Below are 17461 nucleotides of genomic sequence, written 5' to 3'. Positions count from 1 at the left end.
CTTATTTTGTTTTCTTTTTTATAAAAAGATTCGATTTAATCTTGAAATCTCCCCTCTCTCTCTCTCTCTCTCTCTCTCTCTCTCTCTCTCTCTCTCTAGGAATTCATCTATAGACGAAAACACTTTTCATTGGAAGGATTGATTTTATTAATAAATCTACATTTAGGAATTATTATTATTATTATTATTATTATTATTATTATTATTATTATTATTATTATTATTATTATTATTATTATTATTATTATTATTATTATTATCTTCATCATCGTCATCATTCTTTTTAGAACCAGATAGCAAATACCCCAATAGTCATATTTTTATGTCAATAAAAATAAAGTTCATAAAACATAACATTATGAACATTATAAACATTAGTGTCATATTGTAAATAAGAGCCAAATTTGATATAATATTGACGGCCCGTGAACTATATAGATCCAATTTAAGTAAAGAAAAATATAATATATCATCATCTTTAACGTGGGTTCATCAATCTTATTCATAAATGCTATATTGCAATATTAATTTTGCATATTAAATTTCTCAATGAATGCAATTGTTTTTCTTCTTATTCAGTCGTGACTTTGAATTGATAGTAAAAAGTAGCATTATTATTCAATGTTGATATCAGATTTATACGTAAAAGTAATTATGAATTATATTTAAGAGTTATAATAGATGGTTTTATTGTCTCATAAGGATGGGGTCTTTATGCGAGCCTATAGTTCTATTTGCTGATTCATCAGCAGCCATTGCTTTGCCCTCCTTGGTCCTAGCTTGGGTGGAGAGATGCTTGGGTGCTGATCATATGCATATATGGTCAGTCTTTAGGGCATTGTCCTGTGGCATTGTCCTGCTTGCCACGGCAAGGCAATGTCAGTGTCCCTTGCCTCTGCCATTCATGAGCGACTTTTAAGCCTTTAATTGGTTTGCGTATCGCCATGATCAGCAAAGCTTTACTAGCCAGAGCCACCCATAGTAGGTTCTTTTGCTGTGGACAATCAAGCTAAAGTCTCCCACCATTACCAATCCGCAATGGCCAGTGTAATAATAAATATTTCCAAATCTCAAATATGACTAAGGACGTGTTTGGGGCCTTTGTCCTGCATTGGACTAGAAACCACTTCATTTGTTGTTGTTGTTTGTATTTCCAGCAAAAGTAACCGATACTTGTATTACCAGAATAATAACTCATTGTTAAATAAACACTCACCTCAATTTGTTAATTAACAGAGACTCGAATCATACACAAGAGATTTTTGTAAATTTTCCATACTTTTTTTTTTTTTGGATTGTTGGTTAATATCTTTAGAGATAAATAGTTGTAAGGTAGGGGGAATACCATTTTTTGTAGCAGGGTTCGATGTACTACTAATGATCCTTCTTCGGAATACCATTTTTTGTTGCAGGGTTCGATGTACTACTAATGATCCTTCTTCGGAATACCAGTTTTTGTAGCAGGGTTCGATGTACTACTAATGATCCTCCTTCGGAATACCATTTTTTGTAGCAGGGTTCGATGTACTACTAATGATCCTTCTTCGGAATACCATTTTTGGTAGCAGGGTTTGATGTACCACTAATGATCCTTCTTCGGAATACCATTTTTTGTTGCAGGGTTCGATGTACCACTAATGATCCTTCTTCGGAATACCATTTTTTGTTGCAGGGTTCGATGTACCACTAATGATCCTTCTTCGGAATACCATTTTTTGTAGCAGGGTTCGATGTGCTACTAATGATCCTTCTTCGGAATACCATTTTTTGTAGCAGGGTTCGATGCACTACTAATGATCCTTCTTTGGAATACCATCTTTTGTAGCAGGGTTCGATGCACTACCAATGGTCTTTCTTCGGAATACCATTTTTTGTAGCAGGGTTCGATGTACTACCAATGATCCTTCTTCGGAATTCCATTTTTTGTAGCAGGGTTCGATGTACTACTAATGATCCTTCTTCTTTACCAGGTCCTCCAGCGGGTATCAGACCGAACGTCGATGGTGGCGTCGGTCGTCCACATGGTCCTGCCACAGAGACTACTCAGGGTCGACTTCACTCGCACCTATGAGCACGGCATCAACATCGCTTTCAGCATGGCCAAGCCAGTCCTGAAACCGCAGTGGCAGAGCCTATACTACCCACTGGAGAGTATCGTTTGGCTGTGCATCCCTGGGAGTTCTTGTCATTACACCTGTCTGTTTCATAGGGGTAAAGTTACATTATAAATATTTGCTGCCTATTTTCTAGAGGTTGATTTCCTTTAGCCATAGAATCTAAATTTATAAGTCCACTCTTTGAACTGTCTTTAATCCCTAGCTTAAACTAGCGAAGCCCCTTCGAATCCACGTAAATGTTTGACTTATGCAAACCTTAATAGAAGAATATTCTAATACTATTATATAGTCTAGAAACGCCTCTTGAGATATACAGTAGCCTATCAATAACCCATTTCAATCACCTTACCCAGATTATCAAAGCCTCAATGGGAGATCGACCCAAAACAACGTCGTTGTACGGCCTAGTGGTTATCGAAATCGTGGGTACACTCCTTGGACAGGCTCTGAACCCAAGGCTGCCTACTATCGCATCTGGCAGGATCCTGCTGGCTACGTGGCTCCTCTTTTCCTTCATCGTAGGCACAGCTTATAGGAGCAACCTGATGGCTTCTCTCATCGCTCCCCGATACCCGCCGAGACCCGAGGCACTAGAAGAGCTGGTGAAAGTGGCCAAAAGGTATTTGTGTGTTTACTATTATTATTATTAGAAGTAGTAGTAGTAGTAGTAGTTAGTCTAAAGGATGTGTAATGAAATGTAGGAAACAGTGAGTGCTTGGAAAGATTTTATCGCCTACGATTTACCAATTGTAGACTGCATTGAAGTTGGTACAGTTGGATACAGGAGTTACTGGTACTCTTCGCTTCGAAGTATACCCTATCACTCTGTTACTTCGCGACAAGTAACCAAAAAGAAAGTGAAAGGAGAGCTGACCGAGGTAGTGGGCAGTACAAAACACAGGAACTCACTGCACTGTAAGGGTGTGGCCGGGTGCATATCCTCAGAACGTGATGTACCAGGAATTCCTGTGTCCAGCTGTACCTTTTATGGAATATATGCATATTAGAATTTTCTGAGGTTAACTTGCTGATTGTAAACGTGCTCTCTCTCTCTCTCTCTCTCTCTCCTCTCTCTCTCTCTCTCTCTCCACTCCAGAGTAACGATGCCTTCTTACGGAGCCGAGTTCCGTGACTACTTGAAAGCCTCCGAGTTCGAATCCTTCAGATCACTGGGAGCCATGCTCGATGTTGGAGTCAGTGTCACGGAGGGACTTAACCAAGCTTTGAAAAGCAGGTCAGTGTGAGCACTTACACAGTAGGTCCATAACCAGGAAGTTTATCTCTCTCTCTCTCTCTCTCTCTCTCTCTCATCTCTCTCTCTCTCTCTCTCTCTCTACAGCACTAAAAAATCAAACCATTCTTCTCTAGTCTCGGGTAGTGCCATAGCCTATGTACCATGGTCTTCCACTGTCTTGGATTAGAGTTCTCTTGCTTGAGGGTACACTTGAGCACACTATTCTTTCTTGTTTCTCTTCCTCTTGTATTTTTTTTAAGTTTTTATATTTTATATATGATAAATCTCATTTAATGTTGTTAATTATGTTGAAGTATTTTATTTTAATTGTTATTACTTCTCTTCAAGTTAATATATTCCCTGGTTTCCTTTCCTCGCTGTGCTATTTTCCCTTGTTGGAGCCCTTGGGCTTATAGCATCCTGCTTTTCCAACTAGGGTTGTAGCTTAGCTAATAATAATAATAATAATAATAATAATAATAATGATAATAATAATAATAATAATAATTATTATTATTATTATTATTATTATTATTATTATTATTATTATTATTATTATTATAGAATATGATGGATATTGAATCCTTAAGCTATAAATGGCAGTTCAAGATACGTGTGCAAGAAAACTATTTTTACACTACCCTTAAATTTATACTATCATTACTCTTTTACTCATTAAGAACACGTTTTCCAGGCAATCCCACATAGACGGGACCCGATATCTGGAGCAGCAAATAGCGGAACACTTCACGGAGGCAAATGGGGACTCGAGATTATACGTAGGACGCCAGGGAGTCCTGCCAGGCCTCAACGCCTGGCCTATTCCTCACGACGCTCCTTACAAGGAGAACTTCGATGCTGTCATCTTGGCCGTCATAGAGGTATGTTCGTCCGTCTTTTGTTTATGGGAGATATTGTTGAGTTTATTCCAACTAATTTTAGACAGGTGAAATGTAAAGTTATTTTGATTTGAAAATTATTTTGAGGGAGAATAGAAGTGAATATAATTTGATTGATGAACATAAAATCATGAACAGCAAACGTTTTTACAGGGGAGATATTATTATTATTATTATTATTATTATTATTATATTTTTATTATTATTATTATTATTATTATTATTATTATTATTATCATTAATATTATTATTATTGTTGTTATCATTATTATTAGCATTATGATAATAATAATAATAATAATTATTATTATTATTAGTAGTAGTAGTAGTAGTAGTAGTAGTAGTAGTAGTAATAGTATTATTATTATTATTATTATTATTATTATTATTATTGTTGTTGTTATCATTATCATTATCATTGATATTATTATTATTGTTGTTATCATTATTATTAGCATTATGATAATAATAATAATAATTATTATTATTATTATTATTAGTAGTAGTAGTAGTAGTAGTAGTAGTAGTAGTAGTAGTAGCAGCAGCAGCAGCAGCAGCAGTAGTAGTAGTAGTAGTAGTAGTAGTAGTATCATTATTATTATTATTATTATTATTATCATCAGCTTAGTTAAACCCCTATTTGGAAAAGCAGGATACCATAAGCCCAAGGGCTCCAACAGGGAAAAATACCCCAGTGAGGAAAGGGAATAAAAAAAATAAAAAACAAGAGAAGTAGTAAACAATCAAAATAAAATACTTTAAGAAAAGTAACAATAATGATAATATTTTAAGTAACAAGCACTTGTCCTCTGTATATTTTTCGACAAAGTTCATGATTTAAAGACAATAATAATCTATTATTACATATAGATTGTTAAAAAAATTAATCAAAAATAAATATTGAAGTGATTTCAAAGATAATGGAGCATATAATCCTATTGAAAAATATATTCATACAGTAACATACCTAAACCACACGATGAAAATAGTTTTAAATATACGTTTAAAATTACTTGAGTTCCTCCTGATGAATGAAATCCACCAGCCAAAGAAAACGTTAGCTAAATATCCACAGAAAACTGTAACATTTCATCTCGTGTATTTAAGGGGGGACTCTACAACAAGTGGATGAAGGATATGTTGGACCAAGCCAGGAAGGAAGGTCGCCAAAGGAGGCGAGAGAAAATCCAGCAGATGTTGTCCGAACAAAAGACGGTAGAAGAAGAATCGGTAGATACTGGGAGTAGCAATGAAGCCAGAGCCCTGACCATCGTTCATCTCCAAGGACCGCTTATGATCATGGTACTGGGCGCTGTTGGGGCGTTTGTTGTTTTCGTCTTCGAAGTAATGTCGAAGCGTTTCTCGCCCGTGAAGGAAACTGGCTTTGGTGTAGCCTACTTAAGTAAGAGGCTAAATTAAAATTTAGCCTGTTTAAGCTAAGAACGCTAAATATGTTTATTCGTGTTATGGAATATGTAATAATAGATTAAAACGAAGTCTTTTTGAGGCATTTCTCGCCCATGAAAGAAACTGGCTTTGGTATACTTCTGTAAGAAGCTAAATTAAAATTTAGCCTATTCTAAGCTTAGAACGCTGAAGATGTTTATTCATGTTATGGAATATATAATAATAGATTAAAACGAAGTCTTTTTGAGGCATTTCTCGCCCCTGAAGGAAACTGGCTTTGGTATACTTCTGTAAGAAGCTAAATTAAAATTTAGCCTATTCTAAGCTTAGAACGCTGAAGATGTTTATTCATGTTATGGAATATATAATAATAGATTAAAACGAAGTCTTTTTGAGGCATTTCTCGCCCATGAAAGAAACTGGCTTTGGTATACTTCTGTAAGAAGCTAAATTAAAATTTAGCCTATTCTAAGCTTAGAACGCTGAAGATGTTTATTCATGTTATGGAATATATAATAATAGATTAAAACGAAGTCTTTTTGAGGCATTTCTCGCCCCTGAAGGAAACTGGCTTTGGTATACTTCTGTAAGAAGCTAAATTAAAATTTAGCCTATTCTAAGCTTAGAACGCTGAAGATGTTTATTCATGTTATGGAATATATAATAATAGATTAAAACGATGTCTTTTTGAGGCATTTCTCGCCCATGAAAGAAACTGGCTTTGGTATACTTCTGTAAGAAGCTAAATTAAAATTTAGCCTATTCTAAGCTTAGAACGCTGAAGATGTTTATTCATGTTATGGAATATATAATAATAGATTAAAACGAAGTCTTTTTGAGGCATTTCTCGCCCCTGAAGGAAACTGGCTTTGGTATACTTCTGTAAGAAGCTAAATTAAAATTTAGCCTATTCTAAGCTTAGAACGCTGAAGATGTTTATTCATGTTATGGAATATATAATAATAGATTAAAACGAAGTCTTTTTGAGGCATTTCTCGCCCATGAAAGAAACTGGCTTTGGTATACTTCTGTAAGAAGCTAAATTAAAATTTAGCCTATTCTAAGCTTAGAACGCTGAAGATGTTTATTCATGTTATGGAATATATAATAATAGATTAAAACGAAGTCTTTTTGAGGCATTTCTCGCCCATGAAAGAAACTGGCTTTGGTATACTTCTGTAAGAAGCTAAATTAAAATTTAGCCTATTCTAAGCTTAGAACGCTGAAGATGTTTATTCATGTTATGGAATATATAATAATAGATTAAAACGAAGTCTTTTTGAGGCATTTCTCGCCCCTGAAGGAAACTGGCTTTGGTATACTTCTGTAAGAAGCTAAATTAAAATTTAGCCTATTCTAAGCTTAGAACGCTGAAGATGTTTATTCATGTTATGGAATATATAATAATAGATTAAAACGAAGTCTTTTTGAGGCATTTCTCGCCCATGAAAGAAACTGGCTTTGGTATACTTCTGTAAGAAGCTAAATTAAAATTTAGCCTATTCTAAGCTTAGAACGCTGAAGATGTTTATTCATGTTATGGAATATATAATAATAGATTAAAACGAAGTCTTTTTGAGGCATTTCTCGCCCCTGAAGGAAACTGGCTTTGGTATACTTCTGTAAGAAGCTAAATTAAAATTTAGCCTATTCTAAGCTTAGAACGCTGAAGATGTTTATTCATGTTATGGAATATATAATAATAGATTAAAACGAAGTCTTTTTGAGGCATTTCTCGCCCATGAAAGAAACTGGCTTTGGTATACTTCTGTAAGAAGCTAAATTAAAATTTAGCCTATTCTAAGCTTAGAACGCTGAAGATGTTTATTCATGTTATGGAATATATAATAATAGATTAAAACGAAGTCTTTTTGAGGCATTTCTCGCCCCTGAAGGAAACTGGCTTTGGTATACTTCTGTAAGAAGCTAAATTAAGATTTAGTTTATTCTAAGCTTAGAACGCTGAAGATGTTTATTCGTGTTATGGAATATGTAATAATAGATTAAAACGAAGTCTTTTTGAGGCCTTTCTCGCCCCTGAAGGAAACTGGCTTTGGTATACTTCTGTAAGAAGCTAAATTAGAATTTAGCCTATTCTAAGCTAAGAACGCTAAATATGTTTATTCGTGTTATGGAATATGTAATAATAGATTAAAACGAAGTCTTTTTGAGGCATTTCTCGTCCCTGAAGGAAACTGGCTTTGGTATTCTTATGTAAGAAGCAAAATTAAAATTTAGTTTATTCTAAGCTTAGAACGCTGAAGATGTTCATTGATGTTATGGAATATATAATAATACATTAAAGCGAAGTCTTCTTGAGGCATTTCTCGCCCGTGAAGGAAACTGGCGTTGGTGTAAACCTACCTATATAAGAAGCGAATTTCAAAAGTAGCTTATTCTAAGCTTAGAACATTGAAGAGATTTAATGTGATAGAAAATACGATAATAGATTGAGATGAATTCCAAATAGCAGTTGGGAACTTGAATAAAAATGAGGAAATTAATTTACTGTCCGAAAATAGTTTCAGACGTAATTTGTTAAAAAACATGAAATTATATAACATGTTTTGTTTAATTGTATCATATCTGAGAATTGTATATAAATTGTATTTTTCAGCACGACTCCACTACGAACAGAGTTTTCCTTGAGCATGTATACTACAGTATATATAGAGAAAAGAAAACAGTCTTAAAATATAACAATTAATAAAAGTTCCCCCTAAAAATACTATCATTTTCAATACGATAATTAAACCAAGTGTTTTACTTTTTATTACAATAGTAAACCAATCACTTTTAAAACTTAAATAAAAGAAATACAAAGATTTAACCATGAAAATCATTACTTGTACTTTTTATGCATTGAAATTTCTAAGAACCAATAACTAGCCTCCTGACTCGTAGAGTGGCTTTGCGTTCGCCTAGCATTCGCGTGGCAGCAGATCGATCCCCGCCCGGGGCAGTGAGTTTAAGCTGTTTACTGGGAAGGCCACTGCTGTGGTTTGGCACCACAGTGGAGCGTTGGGCTCGCTTGGCTGACGTTCTGGTGAGCATCTATTCTGATGAAACTGGAACTGGAACTAGACACCTTTAACCTTTCAGGAATTATATAAGAAGTATTACTGGGACTTTAGATATATTTAAAATATATTTAAGATATATTTATAATGATATGGCTTAGATTATGTGTATATTATGCAGCAATATACATTACTGGAAACTGAGACGTTGAATATATTTAAAATGATTCGTATAATCAGTTTGCATAATGAAAGAAATATACTGAATATATTCATAATTATATGGCTTAGATTATGTGTATATTATGCAGCAATATACATTACTGGGAACTGAGACTTTGAATATATTTAAAATGATTTGTATCATCAGTTTGCATAATTAAATAAATATACTGAATATATCTATTCTGATATGGCTTAGATTGTGTGTATATTATGCAGGAATATACATTACTGGGAACTAGGACTTTAAATATATTAAAAAATGATCTGTATAATTAGTTTGCATAATGAAATATACTGAATATATCTATTCTGATATGGTTTAGATTGTGGGTATATTATACATCACTGTGTATCAAATAAACATGCTAATGACCACAGAAAGTTCAACATAACTATAAAGACCTCGTTTGGGGTTAGTGATAAGTTTGCATCTCACGCGGCCCACTGTAGACAATAGTACTGCATGATATAACAGTTAAGGAGTTAATTACTGCACTGTAATTGCCCAGCAGCCACTTTCCTCTTGTTAAGGGTAGAAGAGACTCTTTAGCTATGGTAAGCAGCTCTTCTAGGAGAAAGACACTCCAAAATCAAACCATTGCTTTCTAATCTTGGGTAGTGCCATAGTCTCTGTCCCGTGGTTTTGCACTGTCTTGTCTTGGATTAGAGTTCTCTTCCTTGAGGGTACAAGATTGATAGTTTAGTTCTAACATCAAATTAATTATTGTACTTGTGCGAGGAAAACTCAAGGTTTATAATACACTTTCTCAGAGAGAGAGAGAGAGAGAGAGAGAGAGAGAGAGAGAGAGAGAGAGAGAGAGAGAGAGAGAGAGAGAGAGAGAATCTTGATGAAAGCATAACATACTAGGACCAATTAAGTTTCTGTGTACAGCACATGATACATGATAATTTCATGTACTAAACAACAACATTAGATTACCTATCTTCAGTAAGTGCAGATAACATTTTACCTACATTTATGATAAGCATTAAGGCTTTTAATGTATCTACATCGCTTTCTTAATTGATAATACTGATTTGAGACATTCATCTCTTGCGTAAGCCTAATCTTTGTTGCCAAGAATTGGTTAAAAAATATTATTAAAGTTATTATAGAATGAAATTGGTTATCGAAAACGGTGTATAGATGCCAGTTCTATTTGTATAGAATTTCAAGAAGTTTGATCCCATCTTATAACACGACGATTTGATAAACGACAACATTGTGAATTTGATAAACGACACGAGCCGACTGGCGCCAAGTTGATAAGCCATATGCTATCCTGATCAAAGGTCGCTTTAAACCAATCGTCAGTCGAAATTTGAACATGTTTACCTCTGATTGGACGAGATCCTTCATTTCATAGTTAGTTCATTTTGTTCAAAACATTCTACATCATTAAGCATTGGACTGTAGAAGACTGTAGAAGGCTGTAGCCTACATGGTCTAGGCAGAGGCTCTGTGTCTAGGTATAGGCCTACATATCAACGTTGTCCGTCACAGAGGAAACAGCCATGGACAATTCTCTAATGATGTATTGGGACGATATGGACGACCCTCCTCTTATAAGAGCATTTTCCAAAGAGTCTAACGGCTTCCTGGATGATCTCTACAAACCCAAGGAGAAGAAGAGCTCATTTTGGATACCTCTCCAACGAATAGCAGACTTTCCCAAACTTTCGCCTGTTGTTTGTTCCCACAAGTACCCAAGCAAACAAACAGACGTAGATAGAGTGCCAAAGGACCAACAATCATCTACTGATACTCGCAAAGGAAATTATAATATACGTAAGAAGAATAAACCTGAAAAGGGAGTTGAAGTTCAAGAAAATGTGCTGCCTCTTGCAACGAGTGCTCCAAACCCGGAGGTGCTTCGAGAGATCCAATTTCCTCAAGATGCAACAACGAAGAAGACAGATGTAGTCAGAGCGCCAAAGGACCAGCAAACATCTACTGATACTCGTAAAGATAATAGACGTAAGAAGAATAAACCTGAAAAGGGAGTTGAAGTTCAAGAAAATGTGCAGCCTCTTGCAGCGAGTGCTCCAAACCCGGAGGTGCTACGGGCGACCCAATGTCCTCAGAATGCAACAACAACGAAGAAGAAGAAGCTTCCAGTGACAGTCACAGCTGGGACACAGACTGAGAAGTGTCAAGATTTTCTGTTGACGAATCTATGGGACATAAATATTGCATTTTCTTTTGTGATTTTGATATTAGCTGCCTGGTCTTTGTGTACCTTTATAGCTCTTGCTATGAATGGCATGAAGGATTGCTATACCTACGCGAGATGTTATATTTATAGTTTTCTCTATGGTGTTTTATGTGATTCTTATTTTAGTGAAATCTAAAGTAATTGATATCTAAAAAGGCTGACAACATAATATCCTGTGTTATATGAAAAAAAGTTATAAATAATTAAACAATATTGAAAATATATAACAATATATAATGAGTTAGTCTTGTTTTGACGTTACAGACAGACTCATGGTCTGACTCTAGGTAAATCAAGGGTATTTTGGGAACACAGAGGCAAAGAGTGAATTTACAGGACTATAGTTATCCGAATATTCCATTTCTGTTTTCATTTCATCTTATAAATTAGCATGTTGATACATAAAGATGCAAGTGAATCAGTGTTTGAAGCAAGATACAGTGCTAATTATTACTCTGTATAATCAGTATTATTCTGTTTTGTTTATCTCTGCATTATACTTTCTTCTATTCATGATCATTTTGATATTTTTTTATGATTATTTTTATAATTTTTATAAGAATTATCATAAATGCTTCTTTTATCAGGAATTATATTATTCCACTAACAATATTTGATTTCTTTATTTCAAAGGCATCCTGAATATTATTTTTATACTTTCATATTTTATAATTTTTCTCTGAATAGAAATAAAATTATAAATATGAATAAATGTAGTAAATCTTCATTTGTTTATTTTGTATTTGTTTATTTATTAATTATGCATTTTAATATAAAAAAAAAAATAACTTCCTTAATATGAATCAAAAGTATTTACTTGAAAGGAAACACTCAAGACCTTGCCATAAAAGTAAGATAGTAATTTTTATCTTTTAAAGATATATATGTATATATATATATATATATATATATATATATATATATATATATAGATTATTTATTTATGTATGTATATATTTATATATAAATATATATATATTATATATGTATATGAATATACATTTATATATATATATATATATATATATATATATATATATATATATATGTGTGTGTGTGTGTGTGTGTGTGTGTGTATAGAATACATGTCTGAGGACTTTGTCCTGCAGTGGACTAAAAATGGCTAGATTTGTTGTGTCTGAGTCTATATATATATATATATATATATATATATATATAGCCTATATATATAAAACAACAAAAGCAGCCGTTTCTAGTGCACTGCAGGACAAAGGCTTCAGATATGTCCTTATTCATGTCTAGAGTTAGCAAGTTTTCATCACCACGCTGGCCAGTGTGGATTGGTGATGGTGGGAGACTTCTGTTTGATCATTCACAGCAAACCAACCTAGTATGGGTGTTTCTGACTAGTACAGCTTTGCTGATCATGGAGATACACAAACCCTTTAACGACGTTAAGGTGTCCCCACTCAGAAAGGGATATATATATATATATATATATATATATATATATATATATATATATATATATATATATATATATATATATATATACTGTATATATAGACTTAGAGAGAGAGAGAGAGAGAGAGAGAGAGAGAGAGAGAGAGAGAGAGAGAGAGAGAGAGAGAGAGAGAGAGAGAGAGAGAGAGAGAGAGAGAGAGAGAGAGAGAGAGAGATAATGTCTTGAAAATACTATAACAAGGTAAGACTGACCTGAGGGTTTTTTCCTCTATAATTTTTATCGTATTTCTGCTTTTGGAAATTTTGAAAATTTTAGAGGTTTTAAAAAATATATATTGGAAGAATTTATTTCTAGAAATGGACAATCAAAAATAATATATTTGATTGTCAGAATTGTTATCAATATTGTTTATATATATATATATATATATATATATATATATATATATATATATATATATATATATATATATATATATATATGAAGATGTTCATATTCAACTGGATTATTTAGATATTTTCGATATTTCTCAGATGTTCAGTCCAAAAAATATATATAAAATAAGCTTTCAATATTTTATTCTAGAAATTTTTAACCTTTATACAAACACATAGGCAATAACTAAGTGACCAAGAGAAACATATAGATAAATTACTAGGTTTGTAGGTATTAAAGCATAATTTCCGAATACGTAACTACCGTACTAACGATTGTTAGCCCGCTTGTTAGCAAGTTGTTGACAGAAAGGTAAGAAAACCTCTATACACTTCACTGGTGGACTTCGGCCCGTCCAGCTGATGAGCTGTTTCTTCCGTTGGAAATAAGTTGAATTATCTCAAGTGATTTTGTCGGTATTCCTACGATTTGGTTTTGAATAACGGTGAATTCAAGTGTCTTCTGGTATACGGTGTTATTAAAGGTGAGTAGGGTTTTTTTTTTTTTTTTTTTTTTATTAACTGTAGCCTAATGTTTATTTTCGTATGATCAATGCGTGGTGCATTATTATCAGGGATTCGTGTGTACATCCTGCTTGCGTATATAATTGCGAATATCCGTTTCGATTTTAGTATCTAGTGCATTATCGAGTATTATCGGATGTTACGATATGATCCTACCTTTCATTCTGTTACATGGAACTCCTTTTTTAATCTTCGTATTTATTGTAAATTAAGAAATTCTATAGATTGGCAGTTGTGATCGATGCGTTTTACAACATATATAAATTTTCAATTCTAAGTATTTTTATTCATGTTACCTGTACGAAGATGGAAAAGCATAACGCGAGTGGAAGATAATTCTAGTAAAATTCTAGTACCTTGGTTAAATGAGAAAAACTGTTTTTTTTCATGAATACTAATCTAGAATTTTGTGAAATTTGTCTAGGCCGCTTACTACTTTTACTCCATTTTCTTAAAGTTTGGTTTTGAGGTAATCATGTTTGAAAGTCTGACTAAATTTAATACAGTAGAAACCAACAATACAACGGGGGTTACTAATGTTCCACCATATAGGTAAAATAACTTATTGAAATATTGTTTTAACTTATATGTTAAGTTCAAGTTTAGATAGGTCAAAGAAGCATTGGCAGCAAAATATTTTTTTTCTATAGTTCCATGGTTGTCGTTCAGTTTCCCAAGCAACAAAATAGAGGGTTATAAACATTGAGTTATATACATTGTTCATCATTTATTCCTAATATGTTTTATGTTCATTTGAGTTCTATACATTGTTCATCATTTATTCTAAATATGTTTTATGTTCATTTCAGATTGACCGTGGTCATTGTTCAATAATAGACATTTGATTAAATGAACCAAGCTCTTATTTATGACCACGGTCAATCTTTATATAACGTTGGATTATGAATCTTTAGACTCTATTTCCTGTCGTTTGGACTCTGTCTAGCCATTCACCAGCGCTCGCTATGATATGCAAATAGTCTTTATAATCAAACGAAGGCTTGACGATTTAATATCATCAAATAAGGCTTTATATCTTCAAAAGTAATGACTGAGCTTCTCCCCAATCGCTGTCAACTTGTGGACCGTCGTCTTCGTAACCACGAACAAATCATTGATTTCGAATCACATTTTCTAGGAAGCGTCGATTATGAAAATTTGACAGGATGCATTCAGCAGAAGTACAGCCAGCGTCGGTTCATGGGGTGTGAAAAGGAGCTTGTAGAATTAACAATATACTTGCATAACGTTCACAGATTCACTATCTAATTATCACAGAACTTAACTGGACTTTAACACTTTAAGAAATCACACTTAACATCTATATGTATACCACTTTTACAAAACACTATTTAAGAGTTGAAAGTTCCAGATCTACATAGTAAAATTAATGTATTTGTGGTACAGCAGTCATTGTGTCGGTGGAATAGGTTTCGTCCAGAAATTTCATATTTCATTTCATTTTCATTTGTTTTGGGTTTAAATCCAACCCTCCTCTGAAGTCGAGTGAACTACTTCTCGGACGGGTCCATGTCAATCATCTAACGAAACATTTTCATTATAACTTATACAATTCTTAGATTGTAGCATCTTCCAAGTCATATGATCTTGTGAAAAGTAATGTCTTTAGTTTCTTCTTAAATTCAATTGCTCTCTTTAGCTCCTTCATTTCAGTTGGCAGTTTATTATGTTTTTCACGATTTGAATTTAATCGAAGAGGTAAAAATTCAAAGCCTTCCTTTTGATAAATGTGTTCGGAGATCATATTGCCCCCCAATAGTTTGGCTATTCTTTGGTAAATATTAGTAGACTTACGGTGTACTCCCAGAGCCAAAGTAAAGTCCTTAAGAAGGCAATAGTGCTTACCCCATAAAAATGGGAAAAGGGCACTTTAATATGCAACCCAACTCCTCTTCATTGTAAACTACTGTTTTTCTATTGTCTATTTCATTTTTTTTAAGCGAGCTTTAATGCTGCTGGTTGATGTCCATATGTATTCGCACATACCAAAAATTTCTTGGCTACGTATTTTATAACTTTTTGACATGGGTATGGGATTTACCGTTACCGATCCCATAATCCACCAGGATCGTAGGGGCGCTGCATGGTGGAACACCGCAATAGGTGCCTCCACTTGTCACGGTTGTGTGCGAGTGCCTGGGTCTGGGCGAAGGTTTTTCCTGTCCATTCAGCAATGTTGTCGGTCCACCTCTTTCTCTGCCGCCCTCTTCTCCTCTTCCTTTGAACTGTTCCCTGGAGAATTGTCTTGGACAGACCGCTTGATCTTGTTGTGTGGCCATACCATTTTAGTTTACTCCTCTTCAATGTGGACAGCAGATCTTCTTGGCGTCCTAAGTGTTGTCTCACTCTTCTGCTGACTTCTTCATTTGTGACATGCTGAATATACGAGATGCCAAGCACTCGTCTGAAGCATCTCATTTCTGCAGCTTGGATCTTTCTCTGAAGTTCTGCCGTCAGTGTCCAGGATTCACAAGCATACAGAAGGATGGAAATGACTAGGGCATGCAAGTCTCAATTTGGATTTGACAGCAATGTTTTGTCTTTCCAGATTGGATTCAGTTTTGTTTGCGCCGCTGTTGTTTGCGCGATTCTTGCATGGACTTCTGTTTTGGATCCTTCTTGGCTGATGATTGCAAAGTAAATTTTTCTGTAAATAAGGGCGATTTGGTTAAATTCTTACCGGGAATTATTATTATAATTGGGACATGTTCTACAAAACTACATACCAGTATTTTTAATAGGATTTACTTATTTCAAACCATAAATAGGTATCACTTTAGCGTGTCGTCTACTTGCAACAAAACCTTTACACCACACTGTATTTATTCCAATAAAATTGAATGAATTAACATTAAATAACACTTAATTTAGCTATGCTTGATCAAAATCATCTCCTTTAATTAATTTTTTTAGTCGTCTTTCAATTATATCTAATAATTTTATTATTAACCAAATTTTTCTGTTTTCATATTACTTCACAATAAAACACCAGTTACGCAGTGATATGTAAGATAACGTAAGAATGTATACGATGAACTGAACGTGTTTGTCTGTATAGTGAGTGGGGTGTCCCCTGCGTGATATGACCAGGAAAGCAGCCGTTATAAAAAATGGAATTTAATGAAAAGCTCTTAACAAACTCCTTTATATATCCGTTACTATTTTTGCCTTCTCGTTCGACCTGGTTGCTATAGTCTACTGCTAAAAATTTGCCTTAAACTAAAATTCCTAGAAGGTTGCCAGACTTTTTAAAACATGATAAGACAAACGTAAAGTAGTGATATTACGGTCACCAACCCGTAAAAGAAGATAGCTAAGTACGGTAAAAATTACTGTCTGTTGTTTTACTAAAATTCGACTGAGAAAAGTATATTTTTGCGGAGAATTTTTAAGCGTAGATAGTCTTATCATTGGAGATTATAATTAATCCAAAGTTTCCCAGATTTGCGTGAACTAGCATCAGTTTCCTAAGTACATGGGGGTACACCGCTCTTGTAAAGCGGTTTGTATTTCATTCCTGGGTAGTACGTGCCTATAAAATTCGATATTTTTGTTTTCGGATTTATAAATTCAATTTAGAAGGTAGTTTAATATTACTGTTCTGTCGTAGAACTGTCTCTTCCAAACTGCAGTTAACGTTACTGTGGTATTACATGCAAGTGCGCGCGCTCTGACGAACCCTTTCTGACCAGCAAGCTAACTTACCTTTTTTTTTGTGTTCTCTAAAGGTCGTGAATATTTCTTTAATATTACGCAAAGACTCTTTGGCTTATTCCTTATAATTTGGTAGTACTATCGGTTATTACGCAACTCCCCTCCCCACAGGAGAATGCTGTTTTTTGTTTTTCTATATTGATGAAGCGAAAGTTTCCATACCGTTTGTTTGTATCTTTTAAATTTATTTTAACATAATACGTACAGTTTATTAGCTACGTAA

At 34.0% G+C, this 17461-nt stretch overlaps 1 protein-coding gene and 1 long non-coding RNA gene across 4 annotated transcripts in view; both read left to right on the top strand.

Annotated features, from left to right (window-relative positions):
- LOC137623533 (ionotropic receptor 93a-like) overlaps positions 1–5775 on the top strand; it is a 16006-nt gene extending 10231 nt beyond the window's left edge. Inside the window, 7 exon segments of the mRNA XM_068354367.1 lie at positions 1971–2162; positions 2164–2196; positions 2384–2432; positions 2526–2736; positions 3214–3351; positions 4046–4232; positions 5358–5775. Coding sequence (XP_068210468.1) covers positions 1971–2162; positions 2164–2196; positions 2384–2432; positions 2526–2736; positions 3214–3351; positions 4046–4232; positions 5358–5669 — 1122 coding nt within the window. The 3' untranslated portion in view covers positions 5670–5775.
- A 7548-nt stretch (positions 5776–13323) lies between these two features.
- Positions 13324–17461, top strand: part of LOC137623119 (uncharacterized) — a 54837-nt gene continuing 50699 nt past the window's right edge. For all 3 annotated transcript variants that reach the window (XR_011040558.1, XR_011040560.1, XR_011040559.1), the window contains exon 1: positions 13324–13463. This is a non-coding gene — a long non-coding RNA (uncharacterized lncRNA). The remainder of the gene's footprint in view (positions 13464–17461) is intronic.

The sequence above is a fragment of the Palaemon carinicauda genome, chromosome 30 (assembly GCF_036898095.1).
Source record: "Palaemon carinicauda isolate YSFRI2023 chromosome 30, ASM3689809v2, whole genome shotgun sequence".
NCBI classification, from domain to species: Eukaryota; Metazoa; Arthropoda; class Malacostraca; order Decapoda; family Palaemonidae; genus Palaemon; species Palaemon carinicauda.
The sequence above is the reverse complement of the archived record's forward strand: the minus strand, read 5'-3'. Positions and strand labels throughout refer to the sequence as shown.